Source organism: Anoplolepis gracilipes, chromosome 17 (genome assembly GCF_047496725.1).
Source record: "Anoplolepis gracilipes chromosome 17, ASM4749672v1, whole genome shotgun sequence".
NCBI lineage: Eukaryota > Metazoa > Arthropoda > Insecta > Hymenoptera > Formicidae > Anoplolepis > Anoplolepis gracilipes.
In genome coordinates, this window is record NC_132986.1 from 567,311 (window position 1) to 590,162 (window position 22,852).

Here is a 22,852-nt window from a genome sequence, read left to right on the forward strand (position 1 = left end):
AGTTGACTTTACAGAGAGACTTTACCGCGTTAGCTTTTGGAGCAGAAAAAAAAAAGAAAATGTTTCTCGAAAAGAAATTAAAATCTACACAATATTAATTATGTTATATTCTTTATTTTGTACTTACAAATTAATTGGTGAGCCAATATTACTTGTAAAAATCGCGCGCTTATATTTCGTTTGTGTGAAAAATAATAATTGAATTACATCGGGCTAAAAATTATATACGAAACACATATTTCTCTCTTACATCTACACTTTTCAATACATCTTTCGGATCGTTCAGAACTATCGAAAATAATAATCAATCCGCAGAGAGAGAACAAAAAATGTTAGTCACAGATTGACGACATTAAGTATTCGTAGCTATTGTGCGAAAGTTTTCTTTCATTTTATTAGCTACTCTGACACAACTAATAAAAATCGATACGTAATAATTTATTGATTGTTAAATTAAAGAGCGCCATATTTCGATTGTTGGAAGATATAGGCAAAGGATATCAGCGCGCCGATGTAAAGCAGTCGCGTCGCAGATGCATCTGTCGCGGAATTGCATAAATCGGTGCTGCAGATGTGACAGGATTCGATTACGTCGCGTCCTGGCTGTGTCATAGAGTTGCCGCATAAACCGTCAACAACATCGATCTCGTCGTGATACGGAGTGGAACATTGACGTATGACAATTCGCTCGCCATATTCTAAAAAAAATACAAATTAATTTTTGCAACCCCATAATTATTTATCGAAATTATTTGCCTCGCCATTGACTGAAGTTTTATTTCTAATGGACGTTGGGTATGTATTTTAATTTATTGTAGAAAACGACGAAGAAGCCAACGATTTTTCCTCAAGGTATTTATAACACGCGCAATCGTATCGCGTTGTATTTTTCTATATCATCGAGTGCGCTGTTGATTTAATAGCATAAAATTGTCGCTTACGTAATTTTCGTATTCATCTAGTAACGATGCGTTTCATATTATACATACACATACACATATTTCTGTCACGCTAGAATTCCGTCATATTAACGTACAATGTGCGGTTACTACCTTGAATTTATCGTGAAACTATGCAATGACAAATTTAACAACATACAAGAAAATATAATTCTGACTCTACGTTCGTGACACATCATCTCTGTTCCTCTTTCGAAAAAACACTGTAGTTGATTGCAAAATTGACGTTGAAAAATGAGTAATTTCGCATTCACACATTTTAGATCATTATTCTGACACTTGGAATAAGATATAATTTTGACTTAAAGAGAAGTTTTCCTTTTAAAACCTTTGTTACTTGAAGAAAGATAATTGCATACTTTAATCAAAAAAACAAATATAATGTGTCGATTAAGTATTTATTTTTCTATATTGTTTTTTTTTTCTATTTGGAATCTCCATTTGAATCATACGAACAACGCATTATTCCGAACAAAGTTAATCAAACTCGTGAGTTTTTGAAGAGTAACTTTTTGCCTCCGCGCGTAGGTGTGGTCTCGACCTTGTTTAATGTCTAATTATCATCGCCATTTACATACACGTATGATTCAACAGCGGTGTATATTACCGCATTGTCACACTTGAAATAGAAAGGATACAGCGCATCAAAAGTGTAATTTAAGCTACATTTCGTAATACGTCATCCTCTTAATAATAAGAAATAAGCAGAGAAACGCATGCTGCAAGATCTGTCGATCTGGGCACTCGTAAATAATATTTCACAAAGAAAGATTCTGCTATTTTTCCCGTGTTTTTTACATATTCATACATATATATTCATACATGCGCAATGAATATAAAAAGCTATAGAAAAGCATGAAAAAAACGAGAAAAAAATAACATTTTACTTGTAAACATTGACTTCCGCGAATAATTTTAAATTCAATTTTTTAAGAAAAAATCATTAGATTATTTAATTAATTAAATATGTATATAATAATTAAATTATTAATTAAATATATAATTAAATATGTTAAAAATGTTCTACATAAATGAAGCAGATAAATTTTACCTTGTTTAACGATTTTTCGGCAAATGGCTTTCGAGGAGCCGTAGTGACCCGTATCGCAGGTTCTGATATGAAATGTAGCTTGGTGATCTGTAGTGTTCATAGGATCATTGCACATGGCATTTACGTTGGACGAGCAGACCCAGCAACGTAAGGCGGAACCTATTAGATGAAAAAAATATAAAAATTTATTTTATGATTCGAGTTCAATTCTGTGGGTTTGGGAATAAAATTAAAATTGAAATCACTGCGCAATACAATGATGGAAAACAAGCGTGATTAAGAAGTGACGTAATGCTGAGTAACCGCCTATATTAGTAGTGCACACGCTGCAACTATATCGCACACATTCGGATTTCTGTCATTATAAAAACTAAAGTGCGATGCAATTTCTAACTCCAGAGGAAATATCATAAAAAGAAAACAAGTGAGAATTTATCATCAAATATATACTTAAAATATATAGTTAAAACATGTATTCAAGTTTTATATATCTTAACACTCTGTATATATGTACAGACCCAAACAGCACACGATATTTATGATAAATATTTATGAAAATCTTTATTTGATATATTTTTTAAAATATAGATGAAATATTTTATATAATATTTATGATAAGTAAAAAATAAATATTTATAGTAATTATTTTGTAAGTATTTTTCTCAAATACTTGCTAGAGTATTTATGATAAATATTTATGATCTATTCAATCTAAAGTCTTAAAAATATTTATAAAATATTTTAATAAATATTTACAAAATATTTAAATAATTATAAATATTTCGTAAATATTTTATAAATATTGCATGCTGTATGTGGAAGCAATCACCTAACTTGCTCATTTTAAATTACTCATAAACTGTTTGTAGAATAGAAAAATATGTTTCAAAAAACAAAAATTGCTCGATATTAAAGGGAACCATATGTATACATAATACGATAATACAGTAATCATTTTTTGTGTGTTTTTTTATTGAGATACAAAAATTATCCTGAGTGTTTTTTAAATAAAACATTCAATTTTCAAAAATTCAAAAAAATATCGACTGTCACAAAAAAGTATGACCAGTCAAAAGTCAATGATTACTAAGATATTACTAAAATAATTTTTGATGTAAATAATCTTCAAAAAACATTAATTAATTCTAGATTCTGAAAATGATATATATATTCTTTCTCTTAGACCTTTTTTATTTTATTCCATGTTTTTAAAATGTTGAAGTGAAATATTAAATGTATTTAAAAAATTTTTTAAATAATCTTATTATGATAAAAAACTTGTTTTTCTTTGAAATATTCTGTATATATGCCTGTGTGCGTGTGAGTACGTGCATCGCGCCTATATACACTATATCCATATATGTACCATAATGAAATCTAATAGTAGAATTAGCGTTTCATTAAGTTTTATTTCTTTCTTATTCAAAAGAACTATAAACTATAAACATTAATAATTTTCACTTCAAGTATATAAAATAGATAACATTTGTAAAAAGATAAACTTGTAGTATTAATATCATATGTATATAATAATATACGTAAACGATTATATTTCTTTTATATCACATAAAATTATATATACACATACACGACTCAACAAAGATTCCTTTTAAAAAACATAAATGACAACGTAAATTGAAATTTTTGAGATTAAGTACTGCAAATAATGAGCATAATACGTAGCATGGTATGCAAAATTTAAATAAATAAAACTGAGAGAATAATTAGTAATTTAATTTTTCATATTAATAAAACAGAAAATTCGAAGAGAGCTTTTTAAAATAATCCAATATTCAATATTCTACTTTCACAATTTTTATTTCAAAAACAAATCTATTTTCAAATTTTTGCTCTATTAACATTTATCTTTGCAAAGGACTCACCTGACGTTACAAAAAGGGCCACCCCAAGGATCAACATCGCTGCTCGTTCGTTGCAAATCATTTTGAATATTAAAATATCGCGACTGCTTGAAATAACACAAAAAAAATTAACGTTCAATGATCAAACAAAATTCCGTTCTCAAAAATGACGTAATGTTGCCAAACAATTTAGATGACCGTTCGGAAACTGCCGATACCAAACGTGTCCAGTGTGATACTGAGGAACTAACACCCTCTTTACCAAGAGCACTTGTCTCTTCCTCTCCCTCCCGTCTTCTGTCTCTCTTTCTCTGATTGCTAATCGCTACGAAGTCTCTTCTCTTTGTGTAACGCGTGGTTTCTGTTTATGAGAGATGTAATAAGTGTACGAATTTCATTTGTCAGATACACAAGTACGCAGGATAGAATTTTAACATTTTCTTTAATATATTTTTATTTGTGTAACTGAAATCTTTTCTTTTTTTTAATAATGCACTAATGATTTTGTTTATTTTCTTTATTCTAAATATCTTGCGATGAGTACGCGTAAAATAAAAAAAAAAAACTTGATAATAAAATTCGTAGTTTACAATCCATACTCATCTGTACTTTGCGTCTACATATATTTTTTTCTCGATAATTTTTAAAACATCTAATTTGATATTGCAAAATTGTTCCCTGCCGACTGATTAACGGAGGTCAGGAAATCATTTAACCCTATTGAATATTACCGACCTCACTTTGGTATTTGACCTGTTCACCTTGGTAATCGCTTCTGCGGCGTTCATTCATCTGTCTGCTGTACATATGCGTGTGTTACACATAAAGTGAACTTTATTGTTGTGAAGGAAGACGTTATCTAAAAAGTCTATATTTCACTTGACGACTAGTGCTTCACAATTATAAACTCTTTAATCTTCGACGAAATGTCTCTTCCGGTGGGCATATTGAATTATTTAAATTCCGTGTGAATAAAATTAAATACTATATTGAGGTAAGGAAAAAAAAAGAAGGAGAGAGAATATATATGTATATTATATGTTTATTCCAACGAACAAGGTAAAATTATCTTATGAACATGTGTCCGGAAATGCACTCTCTCTGAACTATAGCTAGAAATTTCTCGAAAAGTATCTCAAAAACAAAAATAGTTTGTCGAAATAATTTTTTATAAAAGAAATCAAAGAAATCAAAAAATAAGCATTTTCTTATTTTCTGTCTTAAAAATTCTATTATTTCAAATTTATATTAGTATATCTAATATCCATAAGTTTGACATATTGAAGTATAATCCTCTGCCTAAAATCTCCTTCGAAATTTTTTAGACAATTTTTGACACCACAAATGAATAAAAATTGATACATATATATATATATATATATATATATATATCAATTTTCATATAAATCGAAACTCAAGACTTGTAAAATGTGCCTTTTTTTGCTATCAAGTCTGGGACACCCTGTATATGTATTTTATATCTAAAAGTAAACTTAATACGGTCGCGAGCATGAATTTATGTTAAATAGAGCTTGAAGGTGATAATACCATCTGACATGGTCCCGTATCAACACTTTACTAGTAATATATTTTTAATTAAATCTATTTGTAGAATTACAACGAAAAATGAGATAGGAAGATTTTGTATTTAGGAATATACATATATGTATTCTCTACATCGCGTTTCTTACAAACACAATCATTGACGTACGTACATATTTAAGCTTACATTAAAATGATTGTACCATTAAGTTAATTGCATGATTAAGCGCATCCTTATCCATATTATAGTACGTTCTATCCGGTGTGGCCAGTATTATTTGTCCAATTGTCAAAAACCGCTTATATTTTGTAGTTTGACACGTGTGCAGAATTATTCGTTTATATTTTAAAAAGATATTTGTGAGAGAAAAATTATACGGATTCTATCTCAATATAACAAATATAATATTTTCTCTTTCTCGCTCTCTCTCTCTCTCTCTCTCTCTCTCTCTCTCTAATCCTACTTTAATAATTTAATAGGAATTATTTAATAAATATTCTTCATAAAAGTATCTTTTTATATTTAATGGCGTTTTGAAGGTCGCTTCTCTCAAGCATAAAAATGTTTCCACGAGCAAAAATAAATCTTTTAAAACTAATTACAATTGATATGATTGTAGACATAAGTATAAAAGTTTAAGTTAAGTGTACCGGCAATTTTTATAATAAAACCTGCTCGTATTTTTATGTTAATATCCATGATGAAATAATTGCAACAAATCCAAGATACCATTTTGATATCGGACTGAATAATCCTTTACCGTTGCAGGCATTTTCCTTGCAAAAATAACACTCGATATCGGAATTTGGGAAACTATCTCCGTAGTCACAGTATTTATTTACTTGACGTGATAATACACAGGCTCGTACTGTTACTAAAATATTTCTATCTGCAATTTAATATATATTCAAATTTTAGTTTTATTTTGCGCCGAATTTCTTTCCTGATCTTCTATTGTACATTAAAGATATATAAAACTGATTTAAAATATATTTATTATTTCACAGAGAACAATATTTCATATATCTCAGATTATATAGATATATAAATAATATATGTAATGTTACGTACATAATATAATACTTTTATGGCAATGATGAGATTCGTTCCGAGGACAAGCAACCAGGTCAAAAGCACCAGGCGTATAAGGATCATTGCAATCTCCTTTATGCCCTTGTCTTAAATCCGTGTTGCATTCATAACACCATAACTGTTCCTCTTTCGAGTGACTCACTAGAGAACATTTTAAATAACATTTAAATCGTTCCCTTGCGGCAATTAATCGCGCGCTATCTTATTTTTAAAAAAGTGAGCGAACAATAGCAATAATAAAATAACTTTATCGAGTGCAATTAAAATGATAGAACTTATGTAAAAAATAAACAAAGCATGTAAAAAGTAAACGAGAATGCTGCTACGAGACAATTTAAATATCGATGAAAAATTCCGCGATTTTTCCACCATTTTATAATTTTATTACAATAATAAGATATAAATCATTTTGTAAAATTTACTTACTCAAAAAGCCAGACAGTATAATCACAAATGAGAGGAGTTTGATCATACTGAACATTTGTCGGGAGAAAGAAAGGGAAATCTTGGCGGCTTTGACAATGTTCTCCTCGCGAGATATCTTATCTATGATAATCAAATGGATGGCGCGCTACACAAAACACGTGGTTGATAGCGCATATTAATGTACGAAAACGCTTAATATTTCTTTTGCAAAAAGGAATTAATATATAATAAGAGTAGTCATTTATTCGTTTTTATTTTTTATAATTTATATTTAAAAATTTTTATTTACTGCCCAGACAGTACAAAATATTTATAAAAGATTTACAAAATATTTATAATAATTATTAATCAAAATATTTTATAAATATTTTTAAGATTTTAGATTGAATAGATATTTATAAATATTTACCATAAATATCCTAGCAAATATTTACAAAATAATTACTATAAATATTTATTTTTTACTTATCATAAATGTTATATAAAATATTTCATCTATATTTTAAAAATATATATGTAGAATAAAGATTTTCATAAAATATATATTTTTATAAATATTTATCATAAATATATATTGTGTGCTGTCTGAGTGTTAAACTTGCAAATCTAAGCTTCGAGGAATTTTTAAAATAATTTCAATGAGTCTCGAAATATTAATAATATTCTTCCTGTCACTTTGCCAACTTTTTCGAGCTCTTTAAATTCTTTCTACGATTTGCAAGATGATCGGTAATATAGATATCATTAATTCGATTGATGTGTCAAGAAATTTATTATATCAATTATCGATAATGTCAATCACGATTTTTATCAATTGTTGGTATTTTTATGATTTTCTGTCTCTCTCTCTCTCTCTACACACGTGCACGCTGCACACACGATTTGTCGAATCCGCGTGGAAATTTGTTCTCTTTTGGTTTTTGAGATATATTATCGAAATAATATTTTATAAGCAAAATTATAAATAGTATCACTCCTTAGGAAAAGTGTCAAAAATATACAACTGTCTATATGGATGCGTTACAGTTAAGAAATGTACTTAAATTTAATATAATTATCAACTCAATAGATATAACCATAAAACTTTTCTCATGTATTATAACAGAATGATTTGATTAAAATGTTATAATATCAAAATGACCACATAAATTTTCAGCAAATCTGTTTTCAGTAGTTCAAGGACTTTCTTCTTCTTTACAACCAAATAACTGAGACGTGCTTCAAAAAATGTACAAATACTTTCCTCACTCGAGAAGTCACCTCCGATGAAGTAAGTATTTTTACAAATCTTAATAATTACATATATATATATTACAAATCCATTTAATATTTATCTCTGAAATTGCAGGATCTTTGCATAAATAATTGTGCGCTAAAATATAGTCATATAAATCGTAAAATAATGGAGGTATTTGTGGAAGTGCAACCTATAATGGTACGTAAAAGAATGGAAGAAATAAATACGACTCAAGCAGCATTAGAAGCACAAAATCAGCAAGTAGAACAAAATCAGCAGGTAGAACAAAATTCACAATGATGCCGGTATCAATTATTTGTGATATATTTATCGATCTTCAAATATTCTTTAGTTAGTCGCATTATAAATTATGAATTTTTGTCGAGTACATATAAATATATGTATATAATATTTTAAAACATTTTACATATGTATATACAAGATAATTGAGGAGAAAATACACTTTGTATTTCCTCCTGTATATCGTTTATTTGTATAACTATTATGAATAAGAAATTTTATATATTTTAATATCATTCTGCCTATATACAAATACCTCTTCTCAATCAAATTGTATCATTATATAAGTTAATGTGATGGAATAATTTGATAGAATAGATATTGATTAATCGTGAATATTTTTACATATAAATACATTTTTCTAAGAGACATAAAAAGGCAAATATAAGCATTCATTTATTGTTAAGAGATTTGTATACACATAATATACACACACGATAACATCATAGTTAGGAACATAATATTTCAGCTATTATATATTTTATAAATAATAAAATGTTTAAGAATTATATATATATATATATACTTAATTTAGTAAAAATTAACATTTTTGTTATATAGCGTTGATTAAAAAAAGATCAGATCTTAGCAGATAGAGTATTTATCTAACTTTAGTTATACCCTGGAATGCAACTTAGCAAACTGTGTAGCAAAATTATATAAACTAGAAAAGAAGGTGTTACATGGTTTAAGTCTTCACATAATACGTAAAGAATATATACAGATATGAATATAGCAGTTGTACACATTGAAGGCCAGAGTTATGAAATATTCCATATTATCGCGCTATCATTCCTTGGATAACAGATGTAAGCGTGAAATATATAATAAACCTGCGAGAGAGTTCTCCAAGACTGATATCTTATACATCTTTACTTTTTGTATACATTCACCATACACACATGTGAAATATTTACTAAATATCATGTACACGTTGGAAGAGTCATCTTCGCAATCTCGTGGCATTTGTAACACCTTTGTAATATTATATCACTCTATTAACTAGATTTTTTTTATTTGTTCATTAACTATAGCTAGTTGCAATGGTAATCATTATCATGACAAGTAATAAATGATCATTATTGGAAAAATGCCATCACTTTTTGCTACAAAATATTTTTAAAAAGTTTCCAGGATCTCTGGAAACCACAAATTGTTTGTGTGTGTTTGTGTGATGTATGTATGTAGTGCATTACACATCATGTTGTAACTATAGAGTACAAGCACAAGCAATTAAACTTATCTTGATACAAAATTACATTATTTTTTATATATGATTTTTAAATGAATACTTAAGTAAGAAAATGACTAGTATTCCTTTGCAATGTTTTATTTAAAATTTAAATTTTGAAAATAATATAATATTTTAAATAGAATTTATTTCAACATGGAAATTTTTTTCCACAATTATTATATATATTATTATAAATATATCCTCGTCATATCTTTATGATATTTCTTACAATTTATTTGTAAGAGAAACAGAAAGATTGATTTTGTATATATAAAAAACTGTAAAAATAATTTTTTAACAAAAAATTTTAATATACATTTCTAATCATGTTTCTAATTCTCACTACTCATTCAAAAAAAAAGAAAGATTTATTATTTATGCAATTATTTGTGTGTTCTTAGAATTGCAAGTCGAGTTTTAAGACTCACAATGATAATAACTATTATAAGTTTTAAGAAACTCATAATGAGAATAAATAATAATTAAAGAACAAATTATCATACATGTGATTCTTTAGAAAATAATACTTGATCAAATCAGCTGATATATGTCATTTATATCAGTAGTTTATTTTGATTATTATATATAGTCACAGATATAATACTTTTAATTTCTGATAATACTAAAATATTATATAATAATTACACTAAATGCAATGCAATATGATGCAATAAAAAAACATATTGTTATTAAAATTGCATATTTCTTTGACACACAATTAATGCAAGTCTCTGACTTTCTCTCGAAATTTTAAGTCCATCCCATCATTTTCTTGGTTTCAACAAATTAATTTGTAATAATTTAAATAATTATGATGTTATATACAGAAAATAAGTGTAAGTTTAATAGTATCATCATAGCCAATGGTATCATTTATAGTCTTAAAGCCCAAACTTTTATGAAATAATAAATGATTTGTTTAAAGATTAGAGATAGATTTAAGATAGTGGACATACTATTAAACTACATGTTTATTATGCGTGTGTAAAATGTGATATAAACAAGCAATTAATGTCACTAATATATTGTAAAATAGAAAGCTCCATTTACCACATTACGTCACATTATGTATTTACATTGAAGGAAAATTTACATTTCCTCTATAAGAGAAATATAAAAATTAAATTTATTACCTCTTTAAATATTTAAATGTTGGAATTTTAATTGTCGAGACATTGTTAGACAAATTGTGTTGAAATTTCAGTATTGATTTGCAATTTTTCTTAAAAGAATTATTAATTTTATGAAACATGATGTGTATGTCAAAAGTATTATATCTAATGATCAAAATATTACATCATAACTTTTGGGCATTCAGTCTGTTTATACACACCATAAACCTCGCAATTTTTTTCACTCTTCATTATTTAAATTATCAGATTAAACGGCAGCTTTCAATACGTACCGGCGAATTGTCGAGTGGTTTTGATAACTGTTTCTACTTTTACTTTCTGTATTTTGCAACAGAATAACTCAGTAGACGAACGCTTGTACAGTCACGTCTTTCGCGGCAGGAGAAGGGGTGTGTTCACTTTAATTCAACTACTGTTCCAACCATGAAGGTAAGGTGGAATTTGGTGATTTCACCTTGATATTGAATTGTTTAAGAGTTGCTTCCAATGCAGTTTGATTCCCCGAAAAGTATGCAGATATAGCATTATGGAATAACAGCAACTGTTTGTGCATCACTTTAATCTGTAATAATATTATATTATTAGATGTCAGTCAATCAAGACAGTCGACTTTTTAAAAGGATTAAGAGAGCATACCCGGTTTTCGTCTAAAAACTTCAACTTGATAGAAACGTCTGAGCGTAATTTTTCGAAATTCTGCTTATGTCCTTCATAATTAGCCTGTGCCTCTTCTAATCTTGCTGCATTACTACCATCTGATTTTGTAGCTTGTACAAGAGCCTCTAAATCTGTTCTATATGCATCATACTCTATCCTATAGAATTATTACATTATAATAGTATGAAATAATATAACATATTAAAAATATTTACAACAAAATTTGCATACCTTGCGGTTTCGTATTGTCTCACTGTAAGTAGCGTGTCCTCGATCGTTTTATTACACAAGGTATTCACAGAGGAAACGAAGAAATTTAAGGCCCCTAGAAGTGTCTCGCCATTTTTAGTTAAATTTCTCTGCGTTTCCGAATTGTACAGGAATTCTTCTTGGAGCTCAGGTGATTTCTGTGCTAATTCAGAAAATGCTTCTCCAAGGGCATGCTGTGTCTGAACAACATGATGAAAGTGCGATGCCAAAGCTCGTGATAATCGCAGAACATTACAATATTTTCTCTGAGTATCTCTGAGCAATTCAATCTGCGTCTCAAGTTCTAGAATATAAAAAAGATGTTTATGTTTCACAAGCAACGTTAAAAATAGTTTATTAAGATTGTTTTCTTTTTTTTCTTATATAGGTGAAAAAAACTCACCAAAGTCTACAGTGCGGGACGTTTTCCCTAATCTTTCGTACATTAACTGTTTGGTGCATTTATATGTTGAGATACTCCAATTCTTCAGACTCTCAATTTTGCTTTGAGTAGAGCGCATAGTTTGCGTATCGCCATTTTGAATAGGTGTATTCGGGGAAACCGTCGCAGCTGGAAAAAGACAGACGTCTTTTTACTCCAAATTTAAAGTCTCTGAAATTTTATTCATTGACAAACATGCAAGAAAGCATTTGATATATACAAGTCTGATTTGTCGGACTTCCTAAACTCAAATTTATAGTGGCTGGCCTCGGGTGACTATCACCGCTACAGTTGTTTGGTACATGAGGTGGAGGAGTTCCAGTATGTACAGCGCTGTCACTCTCATTCAAGGAAGGCGCGTCCTTTAGCATCTCATGTATACTGCGTTCCATCCCACTTGATGTAACCGTAATTTGGGACATTCCTATAATAATAAGATGTGTACTCTTCTTGAAAAAACAAATAATATTTTGGAATCTAACTTAAACAATAACATCAGATTATTCGTCCCTTTAAGATAGACATTTACAAATTACATTTTGTCTAAATTAAAAACCTATTGGACAAATGTCAGAGAGTGTCAAAGATCGACACTGGCACAACCATCCTGAGGTTGAATGAAAGTCGAACGTGGTATATTTTACCTAGGGTACTTTTGGCACATTCTACGTGTATGCGAGGTACTTACAATTAACAATTTGACGGAGAATGTAATAGATATATAATCACTGCTCGCGACATTCGATCGTCACTGTATATGCACTGTACGTGACGTGAAGAAGACGTTATTATCGTGCGGAATAATTACTGAGCGATCGGGATCACCGTAAACACCTCATTTGCACACGCATCTTCCACTTGTCATATCGTAATAGAAAATTCATGCCGCGGAGCCATGTAAAGAAAAAAAAAACAGATACGAGGAGAAACGTCACTTGACGCTTGTTTTTCGAAAGAGTGAACCAGTGGTTTGCGTCGCGAGGAAAATAGCTTTTCGAATAATATATACTTACTACACTAAAAGATCGACGTCCGTGCGTTACCTCTACCATGTACTGTTACATATGTATAATGTAAATCGAAATACTTGACGGTTGCGATTTTTATCTTTACGGCGTTTCATGAAAAGAGAACAGAGTATGTGCCAGCCTAGGTGGCGCGACGAATGTCAATACCTACACAAAATACTCTATCCTGTATATGTACATATATATATATATATATATATATATATATATATATATATATATATATATATAAACTGCTCTATATATATATATATATATATATATATATATATAAACTGCTCTATATATATATATATATATATATATAAATTATTATATATATATATATATATATATATATATATATATAATTGAACACTCATAAAATAATGTGATAGAAATTTTCTATTGACAGCCAATAGATTGACTGTTATGATAATTGACACGACAATGATATGTATTTATTGGTATAAGAATTAAGATAATAAAAAAAACTGTAGTAAGGATATTGTTTGATCTTGACATGAAGTTTATAATAATCCAGATTCTAACAACTAAAAGAACAAAAATTAAACTTACAACTTTATAGAATGTATTTTAAAATCCTTTATGATATAACTGAGACAGTTTTCAATGGAGATGTTTTAAAGGAAATGTTTTATTATTGCAATACCAGATACATATATTCGTTCTTATCAGTTATCTCTCGTTTCAGGTTCTTCATCATATGATGCCATAACTTTCTCCATAATTTCCCATAGCTTATCCCTTGCCAAATCTTTGCAGAAAACCTGTTGCATGAAATAATTCAAATCACATTAATAATTAACATAAATATAAAAATACAGGCATACTTTATTTATACACACATTTAACATGCTTACATTGAACCATGGCTGTTGATCGCATTCATCCATCAGGGGTACAACCACACCATAAATTTGCAATGACAAATTAATACAAGCTATTGCTATTAAATTTGGTGGATAATCGAGAATAGCTGGGGAATGATGAAAGTCTTGCAGCAGTGCCATACTAGTTTTGGCAACCGGATACTTGGACCATTCCTCTTCGCCAAACCAGGCTTGTAAAGATCGCAAATAATGAAGCATATACTGTAATGATACATATAAATTTTTCACTTATTATATATACATATGCATCAATATTATGTAATTAGTAATAATTACCTTATGTGGATGTACAGGTGTGACTTGAAATTTAAGCATCCTCATGATCAGAAGTTCAGCTTGAACAATTGCATCTCTCATACTCCAATATTGATCTCCAAGATCTAGTGGCTGAGAACCTCTGTGAAGTGTATTGTAAGATACATTCATTACATCTCTTATCTTTAATGTATCATCTTTCACTTTACCAGCCAGATAGAGACAAGTTGAAGCTATTAACTAAAAGAAGAACAAGAATTATTATATTTGTTAAAAATTTAATATTATTTTTATATTATTTGTTCTTACATAATTGTCATATCCCTGTAATGTTGCCTCTTTTATAAATCTATGATATAATGTTGCAGCGGTAGCTATTGTTAATGGATGGGCTTCTAGTTTTAAACCTACAATCAAAGAAATTTATTATTCTTTATTCTTCCTAAAAAAAAATATAACTTTCTTCTATGGATAAGATACTATAGTCAACATACCACATTCAAAGATAAATCGTGAAACTGTAAAACTGTCACTGGATTTGGTATAATCGATTGTGATACTTTTTTGTAATGTATTCCTTTTTTCGCGTTGCATCGCCAGTACATCGATTACATCCTTCATCTTAGAGCTGAAAGAAAATGATAAATGTAACTAATAATGTCGTTTGTGACACGCAAATTTTCTGTGAGATCAATAATATATCAATGTCAATATATATCGCAGAAAAGGTACGCGTAAAATTTTGATCTGTCAAAAATAAACCGGCATATAACCTTGTTTCAGTATCATCCAATGTAAACTCATTGTACCTGAGAGTTTCGGTACTGCTCGGCTCTGAGGGATTCATCTCGAAATCGCGTGGTTCACAGAAAAAAAATTAATCGTAATATAAATTGTACATAAAAATAATTGTATATAAAACTGTCCCTGTTTCTTATTCAAGAAATATATATATGACGCGCGCGTGTACATAAATATAAAGAATCTCTCTTTCATATATACAATCAATATATATATATATATATAATATATACTATCGAGAAAATGCACGCATATGAAACGTAAGTTACTAAATTATCTAGTGTCTAGTGACTTTAGCAAAATGAACGCAATTTATGACGGACGGGATCCGATAGCGCGCAATGCTAATTGGCCAGTGAACATCAAGACCTTCTGATTGGCTAACTGTGCTGATTACCCTCGCATAGGCATCGGTCAATATGTATGGTTGGGTGCTAACGAGACCCTCTCATTAATGGACTGCGTTCCGAAATCCATAGTACTAGCCATAGAAAATTCAAACAGTTAGGAAAATTCCCTAGGTTGCGTTCCGAAACGTCGAAACAAAAAAATAAAAAAAAAAAAAAAAGAATTTCTTTTTGCAAAGTTGGCCATACCGTTATCCCCTTCTCTCCGAAAATAGGGTTCTTGAAGCTTTGAAGAAGTGGGAAAGCTTATATAAGCGGACACTGCATTATCGAATTTTGCGGCACTTTGCACGAGGTAGGTCTACTCGTTCTTTGCTGCCCATTTTATAGGTTATGTCGCGCTGAGACATAAAACTTTACCACTATCGCGAAATTAGACTCTCGATTAGGATCGCGCGTGAATCAGTTGAAGAGACACGCAGCTCGGTGCATAAGAAGCTGGATAATCTTGACGAATACGGTATATACCCTTCATGATATCGGATCACGATAATACGCATAATTTGCTTTGCCATCAATCACGTGGTCATATTTTGTAATAGCCAGATCCAGGGAGATCAATTTGGAGTCATCGCCTTGTTTTCGTCGGACGTGATTAAAAGGCGAGAAGACAAACTCGTTGCGGAGATCAAGAAGGAAAGGAAAAAGACGAAATGTCAGCTTCTCCCATCGCCAGACAGGCCACCCAGAGCCAGAGCATACCGTCCAAAAGGGTCGTCATCCACGATCCTAATCAGTTACCGGCGGATTACTCGTCCACTCCTGGAGGAACTCTTTATTCCACAACACCGGGAGGTCAGTCAAATTCTTTATCTTCTGTCGGGTCACTTTTTTTTTTTTTTTAATTTTATACCTGACCATGAAACTATGGTCATTGAATTTCCATAGAAAAAGAGAATCCCTATCGAGATTTTGAGAATTTTCTATTCAATAGTCAGCTAACGAGCATTATAATATAAATCTACCTTTCTCGTGAGAATAACGCAAAAGGTCGAGAAAACGAGCATTGAATTGTTCGATATTTCAAATTTGAATAAATCCGAGAGAAATTCTCGGTTGGCGCGATAAATATATATCTTGAAGAAAGCCGCGGAAAAAATAGATTTTTATTTATCCTATCTCTCCGAATTTATTCTTGTCTCCCGATATTATATCGCGCACTTTTTTCAAATAAAACACTCGTTAGAAGAAATATTTGAGAAAGAAATATCAAATATATTTTGCTTAATCAACAGCTGTCGTGTAATATCTTGGCAGATAAAATAAATATTGGCAGAGAATTTCTCTCATTTTTCTTAGATACGCGCGATATTTCGCACACATCCAAAGAGTCTCGGAAAAAAAAAAAAAAAAAAAAAAAAGATAAACCTATTGCGACGTTTGGCTCGTATCAGAAGACGTCGACTCCAAGATATCATTTCGGAATCGGTGCGACCTCGATAAACAAATGCAACACGTGCAAGCGTCAAGGCCATCGGTATTTACGTATATTGACAGCCGGCGCGACGCGGGATTATCTCTCTCATACGCATACATAATTTGATAACGGACACACGTTACGTAATTGCGTGTTTTGGGGTTTGTTTAATCTTTCGTCTGTACAAAAAAATTTTCGAAACATTTGCGTACAGATAAATTCTTTTTGTATATAATATGTAGATGAAGTTAAATTATGATAACATTACACGCACATACGAGTTTGTGATATTAATAGCAGAGTTGCAAATTCAAGAAATAATGTTAGATTGCGTTAGATAGAGATCAAGCGAGTCTCTCGAATGATAGCTTATTGCGCTTGTATTTATGTTTCTTTGAATACGCATCATTTTCCCGAAGACCAAACAGGAATCGATAAAGCGAATCGGAATGCGAATACATTCATTTATTAGAAAGGAGAACGTGATATATAAGAATGAAAAAAAAAGCACACGTTCTTTCTGACAAATTTCGAATTAAAAATGCTTCCTTTTTTATTTATAATAAAATTAATAAATTATAATAAGCAAAAATATTTTATTCGTAGTTAATAATTATAATGAGGAAAAATATTTTATTCTTCAATAAATTAAGTCACATGCACTTTGCACATCTTGCACGTTTCTAAGCCTAAATCAAGGCCGAATTAATGTGACCGAACATCATTCGATGCGTAATCGGTGACGCGCAATGTTTATCACCGCACGACGCCGACGAGCTAAAAGTCACGATGCTTTGAAAAACAAGTATACGCTGCTGGACCTTCGTGATAACTTTAGCTTGAACGCGCAACATGTGGTAGTCCGCATCCGATGAACATATGTACGTGTAAATAAATTTCGCAAAACATCTCTACGTGTAAACAATAACAATTATGCCACCGTCTAATTTACAGCTGAGCGTATTCTTGTCAATGCATTGCATAATTTTTTTTTAATTATTTTGTGTTATTATCCAAATAATTTTTTCAAGAGAGAAAAAAATTGTTTTGATTATAAAAAATTTAATGAAAGATATTTTCTTTTTTTTTTATAATATATATTGAATTTAAAAGCTTTCTGTCTGAGAGTTTTGCGTAAAATAATTTTTTATTGAAACTGTTTTTTTTTTTTTTTTTTTTTTTTTTTTAAGAAAGTGCAACCATGTCACTTTTTATTCGTATTATTAGAAACAGAAATTATCTGAATAAAAATAAATCACCAGTTAGAAGAACTGTGTATAAAACGTACACATGATCTATACAAAGAAATTATACAAAGAAATTATCTCGATAAACATAATAACAGGCGGTTGACTTTATTTCACTACATCTTTGTGTTTTCTGTGATAATGTTTATCTTGGCAATCTCGTCGATCCTTGCACCCCTTTCACGTTAGGTAGGTGTCAGTACAGAAATACACTTGTATTAATAGGCACTGTACGCGCCACTTTCCATGCGACTGTCTCGGGCTATTGTATTGTCCTTGTGTGTCATCGTTCTTTTCCTGATGCATGAATTTTTCTTAAAAAATCAATACATTGTTCCATCTCATTCATTTGATTCACATTCTTTCTGAAAATGGGTCTCTTTAAAACATTATGAAAACTGATATAACAATAGAACTGAACATCCTTTGTTCTATCAAATCTTAATCATATTGAATTGAACCTGATACTGCAATAAACTTGTGATAAGATTGACTCATACTTTATCTCTGGTAATTAATATATTGCAATTTTATCAGATAATTCTTATCATGAATACAACAAATATAAATTACGTTGAAACAAATAGTAATTCGTATAAATAGTTTATTGTATTATATTTTTAATAATTTCTGATTAAATTATTACTTTACGAATAATATTCCGTATAATTAAAATTTAATTTCATTCTTAAATTTACCTGAGAAAATAACTTTATTACAAGTTTTTGTATAAAATCAGAAGATTATAATTATATAGACCATAATAATTGTACAGGGTCTACCAAAAGTGTGGAAACCCCTTAATATTATGAAAAATATGCATTTTTGAAAAAACTGTTTCATACAAATATTATAATGTTAACACGAAAACTCTTCGTTATTTAACTTTGAGCCTATTACAATTTTTTGTTGAGCAGGTCATATGATACAATAAGTTTTCGTGTTTGACTAGCTTATAGCCACACTGATATCTTATTATAAAAAAAACTCGATAACTTCGAAACAGCTAATCCAAAGTGGATAAAATTATAATGTTTTACATAAAACATTTTTTTCATAAATATATATTTTTCATAATAATATTAAGTGATTTCCACACTTTTTGTTAAACCCTGTATATAACTTTACGAATTCTACGCAGGTACTCGCATTGTATATGAACGCGCGTTTTTGATGAACTTGCGAAACTCTCCGGTGTCACGAACACCACCGCGAAACACGTTGAGTATACCGTCAGAATTGCTGAAAGGCAGCACACAAGCAATCACAAAAGATCCTGCCAAAAATTCCGATAAAGGTCAGTTTGCTTAAAATTTACGATTCTATTCTATCACTTATTTTTGAGAATTATTTTTAAATAAAAAAGATTAAGTATAAAATGGAATTTTATTTAAAGATAAAATTATATACAACGTGCAAATTTATTTGTCTTGATTTTTTATTAATATTCACATTGAAGCCAAACATTTAATTTTTTCCTAATAAAATTCACTCGTTTTATATTGTAATGTAAAATAATATTGTAAGCGATAAAAATGTTTTTCTTACATTTATACATGATGTTACAGATGCTCTGGTGATCGAGGAGTCTGCAGAACAGTTTGAAATGGACATGTAATAAATATAATCTGACAATCGTTTACTATAACGATTTAAATGTGTTCGTAGCCATACGCAAAAGTACTGTCAATTTACTCAGATGACAAGTATAAAAGTACGGCTAACGTGCTTCAATTCTGTGCCTTTTGCTATGGCCTTAAGAAGTATGCGGATTTTTTTTTCTTTTTTTTTTTTAAATAAGATAATATTTGACAAAGCAGGAGCAAATGCTTTATAAATATATTACAAATTATCTCATTCTCGATACTAATCTTGTCCAATATAATACATATATTTACATATAATGTAATATATAAATTACAATACGACTGTAGAAACACTAATTGTACATGCATTTGTTTTAATGGTCGTTAAGTCTTCCTTTTAGAATTGCTGATGAGAGTCTACTTCTTAAGAAATTTGTATCTGTGAATAAATGACACATTTTATACATAGATGTACATATTTATTTTTTTTATACATTACAAAAAGAACTTTATATATAATGAGTATATAAAATATAAAAATTAAAATTACATATAGAAAGAATTAAAAGTAATGTAATTGTACTTTTGAGTAAAGTATTTTACGATGATCTTATTTCACTTCAATCAAGCCGCAACACGTATAAAAATTAATATTATATGAATAAAGTGTATTGATGTAATTTCACTTTTGAATTATGGAAAAAAATTTGGGCGTGTCATATATTAATAAGTCTCGTAATCCTAGTATGTAAAAGAAAATGATTACATAAATATATCTTAAAAGTTACAATTTTGCAATTACAATATTTTTCATTGATATCGCCAAAATGCAGAATACGAAAAGAAATAAAAATATATTATATGTGAAAATAAAATTGTAAAAATTAATTGTCATAAACTTTAAATTTCACAACATTGTGTTGTACATCTTATATATTTGCAACAAATTTGATCACTTGGATGTTACTTTTTACACTAAAGAAAATGCCGTTATATATAAAATTAATTTTCTACTTAGATAATATAATAGCTTTGGCACCAATGCACAAGTAGCACGAATGTGATCAAATAAGTTACCAAATATATAATTTCATATAAAATTTATCATAAAGAATTCACAAATACATACATACATTCAATTTCTTTTAATATTCATGTGGAACTTGTTATTTCAGATATTCTTTTTAAAATTTCATTCGCAACATTAACTTGACCTTCCAAATCATTGTAATAAATTAATTCGCACAAGTTTCTTGTATTAGGTTCACTTTGCAAAATTTCTTGTAGCTTCTTATAAAACATCATGGTAATCTCATTTTTGTATTGTTTATATACAATGGATTCTGGATGATTGTGCTTTTGTACTTCGTAGAATGTCAGCAATGGTGTTGCACCTTCTGCCACCACATATACTGGGCTGGTGCCAGAGTCTCTCCCATTGGAATATATCTTGTAAGCGTTGTTACGGTACGATCTTCTTATTGTACCTGCTCGATTGCGTTTCTCCTCTTCTAATTCGTGCGCACTCTCCATCCATTGATTGGATGCATCCTTCAAATTTGGTGGGATATACCCTGATGATGGTATCAAGAGAAACAGTTTATGCACTGGAAAAGTAACGTTGTGCTTGTCTTCAAAAGTCTCAATCTTCTCGACCATGCTCTTGCTGTCAGGAGTGCCGTCATTCGGTAGAATAAATCGTAGGTAGCCGTAATAGAAGCTGTAGGCCATACCGGTGCCATAATCCAGACCTTTCATAGTGTTGAGGTCGAGCAACGGCTTCCTCTCCCATTCGGCCAAATTCGTTATCCTCAGTAAGTAGAAGGAAAATATTATCGACGGTACACAGATATAGGGGCCATAATTCCACACATGATTCAGCGGGCATCCTTGAGCGATCGTCGTCGATGTGATCAGAAATAAAAACACACCAATGACGACGACCACCGCCGACGCGGTGTTCAGAGCGAAGTGATGACTTACCATCGTCGAGAAACTTTGACGTGACTGCGAACTTATCACCGAGATCAGCATCCGACACACGCGCAGCGTCAGATCCCCAAGTACGAGAATCACGAGGAAGACGGACGTAACCAGACACGTCGCGATCAACGATCTTATCACCCCGTCCTTCGCCGCTTTGTATACGACGGGGATGAAGAAAATGACGACGAGGATGATGCTGTGAATCAAATAAGTCTCCAATTTACGATCAGACGGTGAGTACCTCTCGCTTTTCATTTTCGCTCGTTTTTTATAGATTTGCCGCCAATCACCGGGTATGCACACAATTTTGAACTCAACGACGTGGACGTGGAAATATTATCGCAAGATAGGACTTCGAGGAATAGTTATGGCTGGTTTGCATATCCTACAGCAAAATATCAGTCTAGCCAATAGACTTGCATAAATCACTATCAACCAATCAGAGTTTACTGGCTGCAAGTTCATCTATATATTGCGCGAAAATTGAATTTCAATTTCTTCCATGCTATTTGTTTGTATTAATTGTTAGTAAGAAAAAGACAGATAATTAATTATATGCTAGATTTAAAAACATCGTCATTTTAAACGTTTATGCATGCATAACATTTTATAAATTATTTCATTATTATAAAATAAAATAAGAAGCATATAAATTAGTTTATTTTTTCAATTTAACTTGTGATTAAAATTTTTAACTTCTGACGAATATTTCTTACATAAAGCCTTACAATTGGTTATTCATATATTTTAATACAATGAAAAGATTAGACTTTTCGGAATCGACATTTTTGACAAGCGTTCGGTTTTTGACAGAAAGATAAACACGTGCCTGTGCAAAGTTTACTTTTTATTGCGGTAGATAACTTGTGGTTAAAATTTTTAATTTCTGACGAATATCTCTTACATAAAGCTTTACAATTGCTTGTTCGTATATTAATACAATGAAAAGATTAAACTTTTTCGAAATCGACATCTTTGACAAGCGCTCGGTTTTTGACAGAAAGATAAACACACGTGCTGTGAGAGATATATTTTTTGCGATAGAAT

The 22,852-nt window shown here is 30.2% G+C and overlaps 5 protein-coding genes and 1 long non-coding RNA gene across 11 annotated transcripts; 2 read left to right on the forward strand and 4 right to left on the reverse strand.

The window, feature by feature from the left end:
* Window positions 1–94: 94 nt before the first annotated feature.
* LOC140675034 (uncharacterized) lies at window positions 95–4,129 on the reverse strand. The gene is made up of 3 exons (XM_072909046.1): window positions 3,894–4,129; window positions 2,011–2,169; window positions 95–698 (listed from the first exon to the last, which is right to left on the reverse strand). The coding sequence occupies exons 1-3, from the start codon at window positions 3,952–3,954 to the stop codon at window positions 454–456; spliced, it is 465 nt and encodes a 154-aa protein (XP_072765147.1). The 5' UTR covers window positions 3,955–4,129; the 3' UTR covers window positions 95–453.
* Window positions 4,130–7,519: 3,390 nt separating this feature from the next.
* On the forward strand, window positions 7,520–8,315 carry LOC140675174 (uncharacterized). The gene is made up of 3 exons (XR_012048340.1): window positions 7,520–7,968; window positions 8,105–8,203; window positions 8,282–8,315. It is a non-coding gene; the product is annotated as an uncharacterized lncRNA (long non-coding RNA).
* A 702-nt stretch (window positions 8,316–9,017) lies between these two features.
* On the reverse strand, window positions 9,018–13,351 carry Arfip (ADP ribosylation factor interacting protein arfaptin). Of its 4 annotated transcripts, XM_072909330.1 has the most exons (7): window positions 13,199–13,333; window positions 12,874–13,042; window positions 12,406–12,609; window positions 12,147–12,332; window positions 11,726–12,047; window positions 11,474–11,651; window positions 9,018–11,399 (listed from the first exon to the last, which is right to left on the reverse strand). In XM_072909330.1, the coding sequence occupies exons 3-7, from the start codon at window positions 12,605–12,607 to the stop codon at window positions 11,247–11,249; spliced, it is 1,041 nt and encodes a 346-aa protein (XP_072765431.1). In that variant the 5' UTR covers window positions 12,608–12,609; window positions 12,874–13,042; window positions 13,199–13,333; the 3' UTR covers window positions 9,018–11,246. The 4 variants fall into 4 exon arrangements, with proteins under 4 accessions (XP_072765431.1, XP_072765432.1, XP_072765429.1 ...); XM_072909331.1 differs by lacking the exon at window positions 12,874–13,042 and having other exon boundaries at window positions 12,147–12,314; window positions 13,199–13,351; XM_072909328.1 differs by lacking the exon at window positions 12,874–13,042 and having other exon boundaries at window positions 13,199–13,351.
* A 480-nt stretch (window positions 13,352–13,831) lies between these two features.
* On the reverse strand, window positions 13,832–15,360 carry Koko (cyclin Q). 2 transcript variants are annotated; one of them, XM_072909181.1, is made up of 6 exons: window positions 15,135–15,360; window positions 14,856–14,989; window positions 14,671–14,768; window positions 14,383–14,601; window positions 14,077–14,307; window positions 13,832–13,983 (listed from the first exon to the last, which is right to left on the reverse strand). In XM_072909181.1, the coding sequence occupies exons 1-6, from the start codon at window positions 15,206–15,208 to the stop codon at window positions 13,888–13,890; spliced, it is 852 nt and encodes a 283-aa protein (XP_072765282.1). In that variant the 5' UTR covers window positions 15,209–15,360; the 3' UTR covers window positions 13,832–13,887. The 2 variants fall into 2 exon arrangements, with proteins under 2 accessions (XP_072765282.1, XP_072765283.1); XM_072909182.1 differs by having other exon boundaries at window positions 15,171–15,359.
* A 479-nt stretch (window positions 15,361–15,839) lies between these two features.
* On the forward strand, window positions 15,840–20,290 carry Thor (eukaryotic translation initiation factor 4E binding protein thor). 2 transcript variants are annotated; one of them, XM_072909960.1, is made up of 4 exons: window positions 15,840–16,029; window positions 16,112–16,364; window positions 19,375–19,530; window positions 19,802–20,290. In XM_072909960.1, exons 2-4 carry the CDS (start codon window positions 16,223–16,225, stop codon window positions 19,849–19,851), a joined length of 348 nt encoding a protein of 115 aa, XP_072766061.1. In that variant the 5' UTR covers window positions 15,840–16,029; window positions 16,112–16,222; the 3' UTR covers window positions 19,852–20,290. The 2 variants fall into 2 exon arrangements, with proteins under 2 accessions (XP_072766061.1, XP_072766062.1); XM_072909961.1 differs by having other exon boundaries at window positions 16,116–16,364.
* On the reverse strand, window positions 19,976–22,166 carry Sting (transmembrane protein sting). Its single transcript, XM_072909957.1, has one exon. It carries the CDS (start codon window positions 22,058–22,060, stop codon window positions 20,972–20,974), a length of 1,089 nt encoding a protein of 362 aa, XP_072766058.1. The 5' UTR covers window positions 22,061–22,166; the 3' UTR covers window positions 19,976–20,971.
* Window positions 22,167–22,852: the final 686 nt, after the last annotated feature.